Source organism: Bombus affinis, chromosome 4, assembly GCF_024516045.1.
Source record: "Bombus affinis isolate iyBomAffi1 chromosome 4, iyBomAffi1.2, whole genome shotgun sequence".
In the NCBI taxonomy this organism is placed as follows: Eukaryota; Metazoa; Arthropoda; class Insecta; order Hymenoptera; family Apidae; genus Bombus; species Bombus affinis.
The window spans coordinates 3205687-3225196 of NC_066347.1; the positions used below are offsets into that span (position 1 = coordinate 3205687).

The following is a 19510-nucleotide window of genomic DNA, read 5'->3' on the forward strand; positions in this document are numbered from 1 at the left end:
CAATTAAATAACATCTCTGCATATATATCGGATTGATATCGGAAAGCTTTTGTTACAATTTAAAATACGAGATGTTTTTGTACAAAATTGTGTACCTAAAATCTTGAGTGTACGCGTATTTGTAAGTATTTTGTACAAGTACCTTTACCTCGTTCTATCCTAGTCTATCCAATTGGATATATGGATTTTCAATTTGTTAATCTTCTATTTAGGTTCATGGCTATTTGATCTGAAGGCTTTGTTTCAAGCACTTCCTGTAATCCTAAACCATGGCATGACTTATTATCGTCGAGATCATATTACTCCTATATCAATTTTTCATATCAGAATATTTCCAGGCTTTCAGGATTTTAGTCATTCCTCAGGGGCTAATAAAATCAGCATCAATATTTCTGAACGACAAACTATTTCGATACTTCAACGCCGTGCAGAGGGAATGAAAAGGGAAACAAGATCTTTGGCAATCTTTGGCGCCGTTCCAATTATTCCGTCAAATTCTCTTCCACCGTTCAAATCATTCCTTTCTATAAAAGAAATAGTGACTGAAGGAAGTAACTCATCAAAATTTTATATCTCACGAATGAAATTTTATAACTGATTTAAATTGTGTGTAAAAATAAGGTATTTATTCATTCAGAATAAAAGAACCCTTAAAACATTTAAAAGAAGAAAACGTCTATTAGGATCCAATTTATTTGATTCATAAAAGTATGAATTTGTATAAAAACCCATAGCCTGCAAATTATAATAAATAGTAACAGAAACGAATGGGAAAATATTGGCGATTATTTTTAAATATTCTCACAGAATCAAAGATTCATTGATGTACCATTAAGAAAGAAGGCGAGGTGGAATTCAAATCTTATTCGTTATATTGTTATGTAAAAAAGCATTTTAAGTATTGTATTAAGTAAACATTTAAGTATTGTAGTATTTCTAGTATTAAGGTACCGTTGGGCAAGGCATATTTTTGTTTCCATACAATAGACAGATTAAACTGTATGTATATGGAAAAGAATTAGTTTCAGAGCCTTCCTAAAGAATAAATCGATTTCGAATTAACTACATTGCCACGTTCCAAATCTTCGCTTTCCCCCTCATGTTCCCCGCAATTGAATTAAAAACAATATAAGTCACTTTGTAGAAACAAATATAACTTATAACGTTTCTTACGAATCACTTTTCCTATTTTATCATATACACATCTACTAATTTTTGGCTTGTCTGCGCTCATTTAACGTATTAATGACGTATAATTCTGTACTAATTTACAAGCGAAAGATATGATTCACCGAATAATTCGATCCTCTCTCCCCCCCTCCAAAAAACTTGTTTGTTTCCGATCTCATCGATTCAATTACAGTGTCTTGTTAAACCAGCCACAATAGAACAATTAAACTCAGCAACCTGAACTATACAACAATCCTCCCAATCTCAAAAAACTGAAAGACTACCATACAAATGAAATTCAATTTAACACGATACACAGAATCGGTGCGGAGCACGGCCATGCGCTCACTTTTATTCTTTTCGAATAACGCCTTTCACACCGGATCTCTCTGCTGAAGTTCATCCTCGCACGCTCGTGCAAAAGGGTAGATTGAAAAAGAGAACTTGAAAAACAAAAAAAAAAAAAAGAAAAGAAAAGGAAAAAAAAGAAGAGGAAAAAATAATCACGGCGAGAAATGACGCTGCCTCAAAATCCGTACAAAGCGCACGCAAAGAGCTCACCCGAATTCCGCAGAATCGAAGTCTTCTACTTCGTCGTACCATGATTGAATATGAAAGCGAATCCTCGCGGTGGACGTCGTGTTTCCTACGCTGTACATATCGAGTACGTGCACGTTCTGCCATACTCCGAATCGTTCTACAAAAGATAGACACCCGGATTGTTAGCACCTGTAATTTTAGGTTCCAAATGATTGAATGATACGAAGTGGCTCACGAAAGTATTCTGACACTCCTAGAAATATTTTATGTATATGCAGTTATACGAAACATTTCGAAATATCACTAACACTGTACCGAGACACGGATCGTTAACATCAAATTGTTCAAATCGATGAAATGACATAATGAAATTCTTTTTCTTCGGATGTTCCTTTATTCAAATTTTATATACACGTGTAAGTATTAAACGTATGCATACTTCGATCGGTGTAAATTTTATTTTCCTGAATTCAAGTTAATTTAAAGTTGAACGCGACGATCGTGGAATCCGCAATGGAATATTTAATAATACCAGTATACCATCGCTAACTTCAATGTTATTCGATGTTTACCATCTGCTGGAAGTATTGTTACGCTAAAACAATTCATTTGTTACCAGAAAATGTAAATACTTTATATTTATGCATCAAAATGCCAAAATAATAATCGAATAACGTTTGTTAAAAGAAGCTGTGTTGAAATTTGTTGTTAGCAACAGACCTGCAATCATAGGAATTTGTGGAACTACATAAATAGCTTCATAAATTGATGCGACGAACATACTTAAATATCGGATTATGTATTAGCGTGTTAAATATTATATGAACTAAATTACGGGTACTATGACTCGAATAATCAATTAATAATAATATTCATGCTGGTAAATATTAATTTTGTTATTAATAAATAGTATTAACATAATATCAATAATCGATATTATAAACAGTGATTAAAAATATATGCGTCGTAAATGTATTATAGAATACATAATTGCTATATATTTTTTGCGGGGAGAATCGCTGTCACAAATAAACTATCTTACTTTAGAAATTCGTTAGATCTGGTTCACGTATGACTGACCTCCGGTTTTCAGTCTCATACCCGAGACTGTTTTAATAAAAGGTATTCTGGTCATTGAATTGATAAAAGAGAGCCAACTGCATGACCCACATGCTCCGGTGCCACATGCTAACGAATTTCAATCTTTCGGATTTTTTCATCCGGAGACAACTCTACCGGCTTATTCGTTGGAATCCTGTTGATGGTTCGCAAGATCTCAATTATAAACTCGCGTTACGCAATCCAGAACGCACCAGGGGGTTTGAATGTCACGTGCCGTGATATATCGAGGGTCACACTTGAATATTTTTCTATTATACGAAAAAATCAGAAAAAAATGATAAAATCTTTAATTTGGAAAAATTGTGCGCGATGTTTAAATTTTCGCTATCGAACGTTATTCTTTCACTCTCAAACGTTATTACAGATACAGTAGAAGCTCGATTATCCGAACTAACTTCGTTCAGGATGATCGGATAATCGAATTTTTCGTATAATCGAACGACTCGTATTTAACTACATTCTACGTGAAAAATTATAATTTGTTACATATTACAAGTATTATATACGTAAGTTTTATTCATCATTGTTTTCCCAATCCTTGTGAGCTGCAAAATCTCATATCTTTTTTAAAGTTAATAGTTTCGCAGAAGTATCATTTGTGGAAATGTTGTCTTCTTCAAGATTGTTAATTTCAAAATTTTTAATTTACTAATTCCGCAAATCACTGCTATTTCAGTTACTGTTTCACCACTGCCTAATCAAGTCACTGTTTCACGTCTCCCCTGAATTAAAAACGGTACGCTTACATTTTGATATATTAGCGTGCAATATAAAAATCAACTGACAATATATCGACAATACAGACAATATACTAGCTTGTCTCTCATCGACAAAAATATATATACAATGTACCGATGCATTGTTCAGATAATCGGACGTTCGAATAATCGATGTTCGAATAATGGAGGTTCTACTGTACTTATAAAGGCTCAAACATACAAAACAACTACATATTCAGTATAAAAAGAAATGGAACATTACCATTTAACTGGGCTCTTCATATGTATATTTTTCTTGTTGCATTATTATTTTACTGTTGTATTACGTAGTACAATATTTTCTTAATTATTTTATTACTCTAATACATATTTACTTAATATCTTGTTGTTTTATTAATGTTTTATTAATATCTTGTATATATTGATATCTTTTCCTTTTTTTTTTTTTTTTTTTTTTTTTTTGTTTAATGAAACGATCCCCTTAATTTCTTATGTTTAGTATTCTTTTCGTACCATAATTGTTTATTTATACATGCAATATTCGCTTTCATATTTCACTTTATTTTGTTTTATTTCAAGTTGATGTTACTCTGATATTATTGTGTTTATTTTACGTTTTGCATACTTTGCTTTAAATTGATTGAATCAACGAGTCTGGTTTGATAATGAAAAGCCGATATTTTAAATTAGCTATACTTTTATTGTTTTAACTGCTGAAATATTTACGCGGAACAGAACGAAATAAACTTTTCAAGTGGGCTTCCCCTTTCCTCTTTTTAATTTCATTAATGTATTAGAAACATTTTCGGACAAAAGGAATTCTACGAACTCATGCTTTTTCTAACAGGATATATCTACGCACAATTAGTTTTTTACATATTTCAATTGGTTTTCTTTTCTAGGTAACTTTATATTTTCCGCGATGAGCGTAAATAAGAGAATCTATTTCAATTATGTACCGAACGATATAAAACCATACGTAAAACAAAGAAATTGTTTCCGTGCATTACCAGTTAAACGCTTGAAAATTCTGTATACTGAAAAAAGTATAAGAATTATAACTAAAGTTAATAATTTTAAGCCACTATAAAATACATTTTTTGTCCTTAAAAATATACCAAAGGAAAATAAGATGCTTTGTCGAATTAAGTTAGCCTATGTAATATTATTCTTTTAAATTATATAACTGTTTCTGAAATGAATAAAAAAATTTGCAAATTTATGTCACAGCAATCGAACAAATGATTCCAAGCTTTTAATCGATGATGTATATGTAGAGGAATTGTAGAGGATTGATAAATAGGTAACGAGAACTTGATGTTGCAACTCGTCAAATATATTTGAAATACATTAAATAAATTATAAATAAATATAGACAATGTCCAAAGTCGCTCGTGCAAACGTATTAGCAAAGACAGTGTATAATCGCTCGCAGATAACTCGTAGATATTAATCGATAACTCGTATAACTCGTATGACTGCCTCGCTCGCGATCGCGTCCGTTTATTTATACTGATCGGGGGAGAGTCGAAAAATTCGAATTCGTCTTTGTTCGACATTTGCACGTAGCGGCGACATTGTTTTGCCCGGAGTTTATTTATTCTTACATTACGTGTATCCTAACGATCTTGATATTCTGAGGCAAAACAACAACATAAGTTGCATTATCCTCTGACTCATGTGCCGCTACATATATTATCAAAGCTCAGACAAATATTTCGAAGGCATCTAAAGCACGTCGATTGTTTCTTGACAAAATCAAACGAACAATCAAGTGCACCCATCGAAGACAGGCAATAAACGAAATGGAATTTTTCTTTTATAAGAACCACTATCGCTTTTTACGTCTTGCTGTTGCAAATTGAAGTGAAATCGAAACAAACTACACGGGATGAAAAAAAACAGTATGGTAGGGGAAATTCGCAAGTAAGAAAAAGAAAAATTGAGGTAAAAAGAAGAAACGCACTGACATCGATCCGGTTGCAGGCGGAACAATTTCGCGTTCGAACGTATACCGGTGGATATTGAAAAATGATAGGGACGACTAAAGGGAATGAAAAATGGAATATATCTGTAGGAGTTACTTGCCAACGTCTCTACACTGATCTTTCTCGAGAAGGTTGCACTGTGCTACCCATCGTCTCGCGATATGAGCAAGTTCGTCATCCCAGATCTGTCAAAATAAATATCGACATAAGATTCTGACAGGTATGATCATTAAAGAAAAGTCCATTAACTCTTTATTCGAAATGATCGAAAAAATCCACGATAGCTATGTAATTAGAGAAATATTACTGATATTATACGCTGCATCATACTGCGATTTTGTTTGTTATTAATATATACAGAATAAATGTAGCTTCAACCGTTAATTGTTATGATCAGACGACGGACTTTTGTACATTTATAGGGAATGTAATATTGTAAAAATGCTTATAATATACGAAAATATTCGAAATATTCCATACACATATAACACAGATAAAATATCCATAACTGAACTCATAATTATGAAGCTCAAATTAATTTAAAGAGAAGACAGAAATATGAGATACCATTTTTGACTTTTGTATAGCACTTGTATATTTAAAAACCGATCGAAAATCGAGCATTAGAGGGACTAAAATTCTCCCACGACAGCTATTCACTTTCCTTCAATTGACAGTTTTTATTTGGGTCGTAATATAAAGTTTTTATAACTCGAGTTTACAAGTTACATTGGGTTTACGCGTATCGAAGTGGCATATACTTTGGTTTATAAACAGATTTATGAAATAAAACAGTCGAAAGGGACTGGTTGGGAATTTTTCTACTATAGAGAGGGTTGAAATTTCTTCACAGTTGCCATTCAACACCTGAATGTTGTTCATGCCAGTCGTCAGCATGTTCCAACCTTATCCCTTCTTTTTTATAGCCACATATATTATGCCTTAGTGGACCAAACTAAATCGTACCAGCTCCATCATGAACTTTGCTGGACGTTGAGGTCCCGGATTTCCTCGCTCCTCGTCCCCGTTCGCCACAGTGTTGCGATAAACGTTGTGCCAATCGAGTATGGTCTCGATATCCTTCTCATTCAGATCAGTATGCTGAAGGTTCACGCACCTGGTGCCATCCGTGTCGTGCTGTGAAAATGATATATCGAAATTTCGATTTACGATAGGACATTAGATGCTTTACTATTAACTTAATATTAAGAAAGTAGAATGTTATGTTTAATAAAGGAAAAGGAATAGTTATCCTTTTTGATCATTTCTTTCCTTATTTCTTATAATAATATTTCTTTCAATATCTTTGTTTCTTGCTGCTTTGTCTTTAACGATTTTACGTCATTCGAACGTCTTTTAAGTTTGACAAACAAACGAGATATTGTTAATTGAATCGCTGCTTTAATCTTCCTGTTCGTTTCAAATTTCTTTTATACATTCTAATTGAAATTGTCATTTAAAAGCTCGATTAGTTATACATTTTGGAAGTTTGTATTAATAAATGCAAATTATGAACTGATATAGCAATAGTACAAGAATGGTGCAGGTATCATACATATTGTATGAAGACTCTATCATATTACTATATTTTAAGTACATCGATGATTTATTATACCTATGGTTACTCTCACGAAGATTACGGTTTTAAAATACGATTTCCATTACTTGATATAATGTTAGAAGATCTATTTCCATTTTCCATATTAAAATTTCTGAAACGTACATAAAAATGTATCAATTGGTACGATCAATTATTATCAAGAATACACAAATGTATTTGGTTTGGGTCAAATAGTTTGAATAAAATTAAAATGTCAATAACCTTCTTTTTATATGGATTCATAGTTCCTTCGAACTAGCGCTATCGACTTGCGAATTTCGTACTCAATAAAAATAGCCTCTTTAAGCTTTTCATACGAAGTGCTATCGAATTTAGTGGAAGGGTACTCGAAGCAGATACTTTCTTTAGGTAGAGCTTTGACGTGATGCTTCATCGAATTCGCTTTGATGTATAACAGAGGAAGAAGCATTTTTTTATGTCTATCACAAGCCCACTGGCGTATTCTATTTTTTTAGAAGTAGGCTATGAAATTCACTTTGTCAGTCTTGATTTTCGTTCTACGCGTTTTTTGTTCGGTTGTTCTATGCGCGTAAAATACATACATGTGTGGTATCCTAGCTAAATTAATTCTTCAAGTATATACGTATATATTCTTTCATATTTTTGTACGGACAATGTATAAAATTCTATAGTCTATACATTCTATATTCTACAATACATTTCTACTTTAAGTAATAAAGACACTTATTTAAGAAAAAAAAAAGAAAACAGAATATAATATGAAAAAAAATATTAACTGTCGATTCAGAAAAAGTGAGTAATTCAAAAAGTTTCAAGATCGACGTAAAAAATCGTTCTAAGAGTTTTCTACATAATTATTTTCAGGAAATATAAACATTTTAAATATAGCGGCGATTTTTTGCCATGTCGAAAAGTTTGATCTAATACTGCTTCTAAAATATTTTTCCAATAAAGCATTCTATTTTATGCAATCGTGTGATATCGTAAAAGTATCGTTATCAAAGGAAACGGTATGACGACGTTGCTTTAATTCTCTATCTTACGTAATTCCATCGATTGCAAATGAGTTCTGAAACAGTTGCTCGAACGAACATTTGCATGTTGCAACGAATGAAAAACATAAGTTTTCATTGGAAACTGAAGAGCAATAAAATCTTAATTCGTCTGCAATTTGAAGTTACTCAAATAGTACCTTCAGCTAGACAGCTAACGATGACATGCTATAGATCATAGATAAATAATTTTCAGAAATTATTCAATTATACTTGCTTGCGTTTATACGTGCATTCGTACCTGTAACAGTTCTCATATGTTTAAATGCAGGTAGATTTAATAAATAGGAGGCAATTCTGTACGCTGTAATAAGTACTAAATTTATTTTCAATAAATAATAAATTTAATTCGATTCTGAACGATGACTATTCCGCATCTCGATGTGTGAAATGATAAATAGGACGGCTATTTAATACTCTAATGCTCTAAAGAATCTAAAGTAATGACGGTATTGCAACTAATCGAAATAAGATGGATTAATGATAACGCGTTGGTTGTTGCAGCATCGGGGAATTTAGAAAATAATTGGACGGAAAATATCACAGAGAATTTTAAAACTGCCACGAAAGCTTGGATTAAAGGAAAATTAGCGGTAACGACAGAAAGCGATCGACCTAATGGCATTTAATCGAAAGGTTTCTTCTCACCTGCCTCCTGTATTAACGTTGATCGAGCGAATAGAGAAAAAGCCTCTATCACGCTATCAATTTTCACCATTTTAAATGTCCAACTTGTAATCTTTCATTCTGACGAATGTGTAAATAAATTTCGTACTTCAATTTTCTGTTAATAATACGATCTACTATATTTTTGGACTGTCTGTGCCGGCCGAAAGTTGACGTAAAAACGTTATTATACATAACATATTGTTCATTTATATAGATGATGTTTTACGCAACTAACTCAGGCTATGGATTTAAAACGATGAAACGTAGAAAGAAAGCTCATTAAGTAAAATTAAGACGGTTCCGAACGGCTCATGTGACGCAAGTGTTTTCTTTTAAAGCGCAGGTGTTTTAAAGAGTTCGAGTTAATCTATATTTTTTTTAACTGTATATCTTTTAAATAAAAATAGAAATTGACGAGCTTTTCTTCTCCCACCAAAAATGTTAAAGTCTTTGGAAAGGATTAATTCGAATGATATATACACTTTAATTTCAATTTTTGCAAAACGAGGAGAACGCAAAGTCGTACTTTATACTTATATTACTTTTTCTACACTACAAATTTCCGGATATGAGTGCATTTCTGATATATTTTCTTGCTTAAAAGTTGCTATTCAATGAAATTTGTCACCCACTTCAATTACAACAATGTCTCTAATTACATAATATATTGCATGCCATCTAGCAAACGCATTCATAACCGGAAACAGTCAGAAAGTATTGATGAGCACGTAAACTGAAATCTGTATCCGATATATCAATATTTCGAAAGCTCGATTTCAACGGTACGAGCATAAGCGTAATTTATGTACGAGATGTACCTAAATCACTCTAACTAAAATATTAAACATGACAGCGAAATATAGCATTCGAATGCACATTAGTATTAAGAGCCTTTATAGATATGTATCATAATAGTACTTCGAACGATAAATATTAAATATTAATCGCTTTTATATTTTTACAAATACAAATACGTGATACGTAATTGTAATTGCATATGGCCAATAGTAGGTTGAATTTTGGGGAGAAAAGTCCAACAAACGCTAAAATAGAGAGTTAACGTGATTGGCACAAATAACGTTAAGGAACAGCGGCATCGTTATTCGAAATTCCATGGCCCGCAATTTCACACGCATACACTGATAGCCATCGTTAATGCAGTATCCACCCTTTGCCACCAGCTTATTTTCGATATATCGCGTTCTCGACATCGTTATTTCCTCGTTTCATAAATTTAAACCGGTAGAAATTTCGCACTGGCCGAGCAACGTCGACACTCCTTGTCGGGCTTTACTCTGAACGTGCATATGAAATAATTGAATATGCGTATGAAATGGTAATTCGTTTTTCGAGAAGCGAATTTCACGATCGATGTAACGATCGTTTAATCTCGTTCTCTGCTGAAATAAATTAGCTACCAGATTTTAAGAAAAGTGAGAAATCGATTTGGAAACAAATAAGTACGTCAAAGAACTGAAAATTATCAAGTACGAAAGTAAATTATTTTTTTATTACGCGTAAATTATTATTTATTCCGTGACATTTTCCGTATACAATAATGGGCGAAACTGAAGGTGCACTTTTTAAAATAAAGTAACTTTTTTAAAATAGGATCAAACGACTTGAGTTTGCTTCTTGAGAATTAGGAGGATTAGTTTAATATTTGACGTGCAAAAAGTTCTTGTAAAAATTGCAATTGAGCGGAATCGCAAAGAAAATAGTAAAGCTCGCATTTCATAACGTCTTTATCTGAGCCTGTCGTGAAATTTTAAACAATACGTTTAATTATGAGTATATTACGAATATTTCGTTTAAACACAATTCGATCCAAAACAAAATTTTCATCACTTTCAGCCTAAAATCTATAGATTCTTTCATCTTTATATCTTTACTGCAGACTCAGATAAAAAAGTTGTAAAAGCGATTTTTACTTTCTTCTATCGGTTCCGGCCAGTTTGCGATTTATATAAAACTTTTTTACACGTCATCTAGTAAACTGATTCTTCTTACTTCTCAAAAAAGAAAAAGAAATCAATTCATTTGGTCGAATTTTAAAAAAGTTACACTGTTTTAGAGGCCGTGTATTTAATTTTGCTCATTACTGTAATCGTCTATCATATTTTCATGTAAGAAATCCTTTGTTATTAATTAAAATTACAATTCTAAGACGAGTAAACGAGAGGTCAGGAAACTAGGGCAAATGAAGACCTATTGATCTACAAGGATCGACTTTAAGGGAACACGAAATAGAAATTTTATAATACAGTTGCGTTAAAATTGAATTGTCTTTATATAAAATTACTAGATGGAAATTGAATCTTTTGTGTAACATAAGTTCGTTTTTTGAAGAAGCTGAAGCATAAAAAAAATATTGTACTTTATCTAACTTGTGCTTTTTAACTCGTTGCCTACGAGAAAGACCCACTTGATGTCTCCTTTAATATCATTTAAAGTAATTCGTAATTTAAAGTTAAATTCGGATTTAAAGTAAACTAATGTGAAATAAGCATTTTGCTTTGGTATACTTTGCTTTAAGTGTAACACGTCGATTATTTATAATAATAATGTAATTGATTTTGAAATTAACGTACCTATCTACTGTTCTAAATACTATTTGTAAATTGCAAAATAATATACAAGTTACTTTATTTACAATTTTCAATAACATCGTATTTATGAAACATTTAAACATTGTTTCACTACTTAATCGTTAATCGTTAACAATTCCCTTGTTGCGGGTTAATACCTAGATACTTCTGTATTACATGTTTATAATCTTCCCTTAAATAAAATAAAATTTTCTTGCAAAACTTTGATTGTTTTATTATCAAAGCTCATGCGAATCATCATGCAAAAATATTCGTTAACACTGATAATTTGTTGCTTGCATCTTGTACAGTTTCTCTAATAATATTGTTCCAGTTCTACAAAACAGCCCCGGTAGTATTTTAATTTAACCATAAGACAATATAATATTAATTTGCTAATTAGTACACTTCGAAATCTTTTCACAAAGGGGCGTTAAATACTACAAAAATGTAAAGTTATACAAAGCTACATTATCATAGAAAATCAACGATCTATAGTATTTTTCAGTATTTTCCAAGCTCATCAACGAGAAGCAGGCGGCATCGACGTGCATCCGGCGCGGAATGATGATACCACGTATATGACATCGCGAATTAACACCCGTCTCAAGAATTTACGTTTTCTATAAAACTTTAGTCTGAATGCGTTCGCGCTATTCTTCGTTGGTGACGGCGTGATCTTCCAGCCTGGAAATGTGCGCCGAGAATAGACTCATTGTATGCGTGACATCGGGTCGACAATAACGAGCGGTGTCGTCGTCCCGAATTTCCTGTTGCGCAAATTCGCACTTGCGATGGATTTTTATGTTCTCGATTCGCTAACCTCGACCGCGTTCGTATTTATTATCGACGTCGCGGTGACATTTTCCGCGCGTATCGTTCGCTCATCGCGAATGCGGCATCTCAATGAAGCAAGAATTTCGTTGGATATTTACAGGAAACAAGCGGAAATCGATATTGGAAGAGGGTGTGATTACGTTTCGTGAAATAATAACAAAACGTAAATGAAGAAGATTTAAACGATAAATTGACATGTTGCCCTATTTGAAGCGAAGTATCCTAAAACATAGAGTTTACTTTACAATATTTTAGTTTAAAAGATTGTCGTAAAGAAGATTGCATTAGGACAATACGTACGATACGTTCGTTTCTTCGAATCAAATTTTAACCGCACACAGTTTCTTCAAAATGTCATGTAACCTTTAAATGGTTTTCCAAATTTTTAATACGGTAGTCGTATTTCTGGGCTGCCGCGGATCTGCACGCAACGTATTTCATATGACTTCGGTGATAATAACGTCTGTGATAGATTATGTACTCTGTTTTATAGTTTAATGTTGATCATTCTTTATGCACTTGCATGCGTTTAAACAATTTTTATAGTTTACCGATACATCGCACTTGATAAATTGCGGATTTAATGAAGATTCAATGGGGAGTAAACAATGGATGATTAATGACCAATAATCTTACTCAGCGTTTTCTGACTCGCTGTATCGGTTAATTAAATGAATAAAATCATGTTGTATCACGTTTGCTCGGACTGATTAATATTTGCTGCATTAATTAAAAATTTCATCGATAGAACAAACAGCATAGACATTGGCTTAAATGTGAAAGTATCGCAATAAAGATGATTTAACGGCTCCAATAATTACATTCCACTTTATTCTTATCTCAAATTTATGATGGATCGATTAAAATTCATGTCTTTATATCATTAACCTGATATAATTTACACCATTTGTATCGTTGTACCGTTATTTGCATCATTCCTGCCATCGGCACTAGAACTACCGACGATTAAAACATGAAATTTGCAAGTACCAGAGAAATACAAATGCAAGATAAAATATAAATAATGCCATGTTGTTTGGTCCTCTTAATACAGTGATACAAGGCAAAAGGGTATCTTTCAACCACATATTTTACGCAGAATCATCTAACATTGCAAAAATGAACTGTTTTAATTCTATATAATTCTTATAAAAAGTCGCCAATTGGTTATGTAGTATCGTGAACAAAAGGCCTAAGATATCGGCCGAACCGTGAACAAAGTCGCGAGAGCCGCGGCATCGTCGGGTACATCAATGCGTCGTCGGTCCTTTTAAATGGGTAGTTTCGTGGAAAGGGCCTGCGTGACCCTGGCCACGAGCGTTTCGGGACACGTGTTCGATAGGACGGGAAAAGACGAAGAGACTCTAAAGGCAGTGTTAGTTGAGAAGTCGGAGAGAACGGATGCAAACGGTGTACAGTGTGAGTTGAGAAGCGAGAGCGAGCGAGTGTAGAAGCCGAAGAGTGTGAATCGGGAAGTCGAAAGCCGCGTATGAAAATAAGACGTATGACAGCATTGTAATCATTTCGTTGCTTCGAATATTATTTATTAAATCAAAACATCATTGCTTGTCCTTTCCTCTAAAGACCCATTTAGATACTACAGTTATTTGCGCCATTCTTGTAGTATCAACGTTGAGATTCGACATAAAATTGGTACAATAAATCTTCTAACGTAATAACATAAAATAACATTGAAATTGAAGAAACCTCAGCTTAACAGTTGGAGATGTTCATTATTTTTATGATCGATTATGATTAAAGGCCATGTTATTATATTACTAACTTACCATCGTTCATACCATTAAGATGCAATGTAACATCGAGATAATAAACCTCGTAATAAAACATGATATCGAAATTTACTAATCTTCGCCTCGATAATTAGGTTAACATCTCACAACAACCGTACAAATCAACAATCATAATAAGATGATAGAAATTACGATTCTCCCGAAACGAGTCGGATATGGCATAGAGGATTAATATCTCTAAATGCAACAAATACCTAAGCAGCAAATCACTTTAATAAATAAGTTCATCGATTCATGGAAATACGTACCGGAAATTGGCACATGGTGTGATTGGCGCAAATGCGGCAGTAAGGATTGTCTTCGTGGCCCACTGAGAACGATGATACTTTTCTCGGTAGTATGCAATCATAGCAGCCCGTTAAGAACAATAAGAAGCAGAACGAGATATGACCTGTCATTCCGCCGGTTCTCGTTGTGGCTTTCAACGGCCAAAAATTCGCCGCGACGTTTTATCTTTTGCGTTTCACTGCTGTCTGGGTAATCTCGCCGCTACCTTCACCCCATGGCGATGTTTTCCGAATCGATTTTCCAATGAAACAGTGACAAGCCGGCTCACGGCGGAGGATAATATTTTTCCTGCCGGAAATGATGTTCGTTAAAAAGCAAGCGGGTAGAACGAACTAAAAGAGGATAACAAACCTACGTATCAGTTCCTTGATGGCAACCAACGCTCGCTCGCGACTGAGATTTCACGATGGTGACGGTTAATCGTTTAACGTTTAGTTACGAGCCTGCTATTCTATAAATTAAAACGATCATTTCATTGATCAATACAGATAAGTATGTGATAATACGTTAATGGTATTTTTACATTAGCTTCGGATATAAATATTTTCAGATTAAAACTGTTGAATACGATCCATTGAATTATCAACGATATAGGTACTAGTATTTATTTTAAGCGATGTAGAAACAGCATCTAGCACATGTATATTCACTCTGCTGGAATAGGAACGTTTCGCGTAAAATATGCAACGATCTACGTATATATCTAAGCAGTCGTCCAGTCCAAAATCAACCGTCATAGTAAAAACATGGGAAAGCTGGTCGTCTGCAAATTAATGAAAAGTAATAATTAGCAACTTATAATTACAATTATTTTTTTCCTCCTCGTAACAAATCTTCTAATCAAATATGTAATTATCGCTTAACATACAGTGTCTGCACACGTTACCGGAATTGAATTTTTTTATAGAAGATTGAAATCTTATAACATTAAATTTTTCCACTCGGTTCACGTGTTTACCTATATATCTCCTACCTATGAAGGACGGTTTGTGAATTTCCTTCAAAATGTTCATGTACTTTTATTGTATATATACATATCACACGCGAAATTTATGTTTATCAGTGGAGCCGCAATAGATTGAAATATACTACGTCGTAACATTTATTTTTCGCAAATATTATATCATATAATAATACAATATTATATCGCGCAGTTTTTCTCAATTTTCACATTGCCGACAATTTTTCGATCCACGGAAATTTATCTTAATTCAATCATTCTAAATTTAATAAAACGTTTGTCATTGATGTATACCGTGGCAGTCAATGTGTCAACCATGTACAAAAAGTCCAGTAACGAAATTGCGTATTTGCGACTATTTACACAGCTAATTATCCCTTGGTTGATTTTTATTTCGACCATATGGTAAAAGTTCCGGCACACAGCGTCTATATCGTTCCCCAGGCAGAAGCGCTATAACGCGTAAACGGCACCAACGCAACTTACCGACAAGTTGGACGATTTTCGGATGTTCAGCACGTGTTTTCATTTCGTTATCCCACCGACTTCTTCCCATATCATTACTGTTTCAATACGCGCGGGAGACGGAAAGTTCTCCGAGTCAGCGAGCCTTCGTATATCGCTGGCCTTTTTCTTTCCTCTCGTTCATGGTCTTGTTGGAATGGCAATGGCCCAAGCCACAAAAGAACGCTTGGAGGAGAAACGACCAACCAAAATTTTATATCGGTAGTTCTTAGATCCGCGAGAAAATCGGGGAGAAAAGGAATAAAGAAGAAGCAGTATGTTAAGTTTGTCGAATGTTATACCGTGGTACCTATTTTTATCTTCAAGCTGTTGAAGTTTGATTCGTTATAGCTATCAAATGTACATACATTTTTATGGACATAGCTAAAGCCACATGTAAAATTCAAATAGAGATTCCAATTTAATCTAATAGAAATCGTAACTGAAAGTACTCTATTTTGGAAAATTTGTATATTTTTGTGTGTTGTACGGATTTATACATTTTGAAATTTCTCGCATAAAATAAAAATTTACCGTCTAGTTATCGGTGTACCTTTCAAGCGGCATTGAAATTAATTCCATCTTTATTTTTAAGAAATAAAAATTCGAATTTCGTGCTTCTTAGTAAGAATCGAAATAATATTAAAAAGACTATTATACTTATATATTAAGTTGACGAAGACCATATATTGTTAAATATTTTAAAAGAGAGTACAAATCACGAATACGCATTTCTGAAAATAATGTGACTGATAAGAAAGCTGATAATATAGATAATAACGATCCCAACATTACACGAACAGTGCACAAAATTTTTTCCCTCGTCGCATATTAAAATTATAACAAACATACATTTATTATTCATTATCTGGGCTACTTTGATTAAATAAAAAAAACTATACACACATTAAATAATGAATAATTCAAGAAAGAATAATTAATAATAAAATAAGAACAGATTGGAAATAATTTACTTTTTCACCTCTACTAGTACATTTCTCGCGTATACGTCGTTTTTACACGAGAAATATGTATAAGATCCTCGAGATTCTGTCCTCTCTTTTCTTTTTACGTATGTATCAAATCTACGATAATTTCACGCGTCGCTTCGGGATACACAACTGCGTTGATCTCTAGACACGTTAAAAATAGGGCAGTGACGTAATTTATTAATGAAATTGCACCGATAAGAGAATTAATTGCTCTTGCATGCTATTGCGATCAGGCACCTAAGAGGCCTCCATTTCTCTTACCTAAGCCTTCTTAACTAAGCTCTTAATTCACGGACTTTCTTTAAAGTGTTGAATGTTTCAACTTGAAACATCGACCGCGTGTATACGCAGTTGCGTTAAGCCCAGTGCATGCGGTTACATGTGCGTTCTAATAACATCCGTATGCACACTTTCAAATGCAAACAAGATTACTTTCCGTCGGAAATGACGTGTGAACTTCTTTGTATACGCTAACATATATATAATTATTCGAACGACTTCAAAAGTAAAACGATTATTATTTCGATAAAAAAAGAACTTCAGCTCTAGATTTAAGAATAGCTTTGGAATAATATTGAACGAGATCGTAGAAAACGATAGAATAACTACGGACCTAAGATACGAGCGATTAAATTACAACAATATAGTTAATCATTATAGTTGAAATAGTTGATTAGTTTAATGAACATTTATGCTAGCGATAATAAAACTACGCACATTTATTTAATGCTTATTCATGATAAATTTAAGTGTGCAAACGTATTTAGAATGTAAGTGATACCCAAAATCAAAGAAAGACATTTGATTTTGGTTAATGGAAAAAATACACTGTATTATTTTTTCCATTAATTAGTTAAATTGGTTCTCGAAGTTATCCTACGAATGTCACTCGTGCGCATCAGATTTTTAACTAAAGCGTACTGGATACCTTGAGGTCGATGATAAACCGAATTAACCTCTTGATGCCAGGCTCCATATCCTGCACGCATCAACGCGTTTATGCGTAATAATATGCATTGCCTATTAAAGTTTATTTAAGTTTATTTTAGTTTATTTAGGAATTTACCCATTCTCCCCATTATCAATACTTACTACAATCAGCGAAAATTCAGTTAATCTGGGCACAAACTAAAATATCGTGTCGATAAATGGAGTACTGTAGAAGTAGGTAAATCCTGTCACCTAAAAATATTGGAAATATTTCCAAAATTATCAAGCATACGCGAAACATATTTAAACGAGCTTCTCAATATACCACAAACTGAGGCTTTATACAATGTAAGTACGATACATTTCCCAATTCTACATATTACTCAATTATAAAAAGTAAATAAAATATGGAGGAAAAATAATACATCGGATACGTAATGTAATATTTTATTTTAAATATGTACGTAAAAAAGATAATTGTTCCACGCTCCGCGTTATTGCTACAGCAATAGTTCTAGTATTGTTAAAGACACATTTATAACAGTTTGCTGTTGCTGTTAATATTGGAAACCGTGTGCTTCGATTTCGCTTTCCTCCGTCGTATCTCTAGACGTCAGATTTCTGAAAAATATGTTCCCATTTCCCTATTTTTACGTATCAAACGTATATGCAGTATATCTTGTATACTATAGTAGCTTATACGTATAACTTCTACTCTCTTGCATTGTCAACTTTGTCATGATAATTTCTGTTACAATAATTTAAATTCTTTCCTGCATTTTCCGATAATTGTAACTTTCTTTCCTACGCTTCTTTCTTCCGTACAAATATACCGTTTTGTGTGCTACTTCAAAATTCCAAAGAAAAACATTTGCGATTGTACGATTTCGTATTTCTTTTTTCATTGTTATAAGAGCTCGACTACATTTGGATCGTTAAACGAAGAAGTCGATGTAACTTTGTACGTGGTTTTCGAAGACCGTAACTCTGAAGAGGAAAAGTTTGCACAATACATCTTTCATTCCTATAAATAGTAGGAAACTTTTTTTAAGTATTTTTCTTAAGTATGAGTGCAGCGTTATGTGCATGATAAACTTTCAAAATCGAACGTGAGAAAAATGGGAGCAAAATTAATAATCTAGATCCATATCAGTAACAATAGGAAATTATAAATTAAAATAGAATTTTTGAACGTGAAATTAGAATTTCTATCGAATTCTGACTTGAGAGTAAACACAAAAGAAATTTCTTAATGGATTAAAATTCACATTACTTTTCGTATGTATAAACCTTAATCTTCTCTTCCTAATTCCCAAGCTAGGAAATGACCATACAAATAATCTTAGAATGAGTTTTTATTTAAAATTGATCTACTGTAAAATTCATCTAATGCAAAAATCGTTTATACATAATGCTATTTGAATCTTATTCTACAAAATGTCCTAAAATATTTACAACTGTATAGCCCCGTGTAAGTATTTTAGTCATTTTTTAAAATAGGGCGTACTATTATAAGATTTATATTTCTTTTTCTTTTTTGGCACGTGCAATATTTTTTGTTAAATTCCTTCATATTTTTTATAATTTAAAAATTACTTAGATATTACTTAAATACCAAATTACTTAATATCATGATACATTTGTTTCTTAAACTTCAATAATCGATATACTAGAGCAATATCTTTAAGCCTTAAAGCTGATCTATCAAAAACTCAACGTTTATTCGTAGATACGCAAACTATGCTTCAAATTACTAT

The 19510-nt window shown here is 32.9% G+C and overlaps 1 protein-coding gene across 1 annotated transcript; it reads right to left on the bottom strand.

The window, feature by feature from the left end:
• Positions 1 to 4869: 4869 nt before the first annotated feature.
• On the bottom strand, positions 4870 to 18985 carry LOC126915358 (venom allergen 5-like). Its single transcript, XM_050719960.1, has 4 exons — positions 14722 to 18985; positions 14327 to 14654; positions 6491 to 6676; positions 4870 to 5724 (listed from the first exon to the last, which is right to left on the bottom strand). The coding sequence occupies exons 2-4, from the start codon at positions 14474 to 14476 to the stop codon at positions 5632 to 5634; spliced, it is 429 nt and encodes a 142-aa protein (XP_050575917.1). The 5' UTR covers positions 14477 to 14654; positions 14722 to 18985; the 3' UTR covers positions 4870 to 5631.
• Positions 18986 to 19510: the final 525 nt, after the last annotated feature.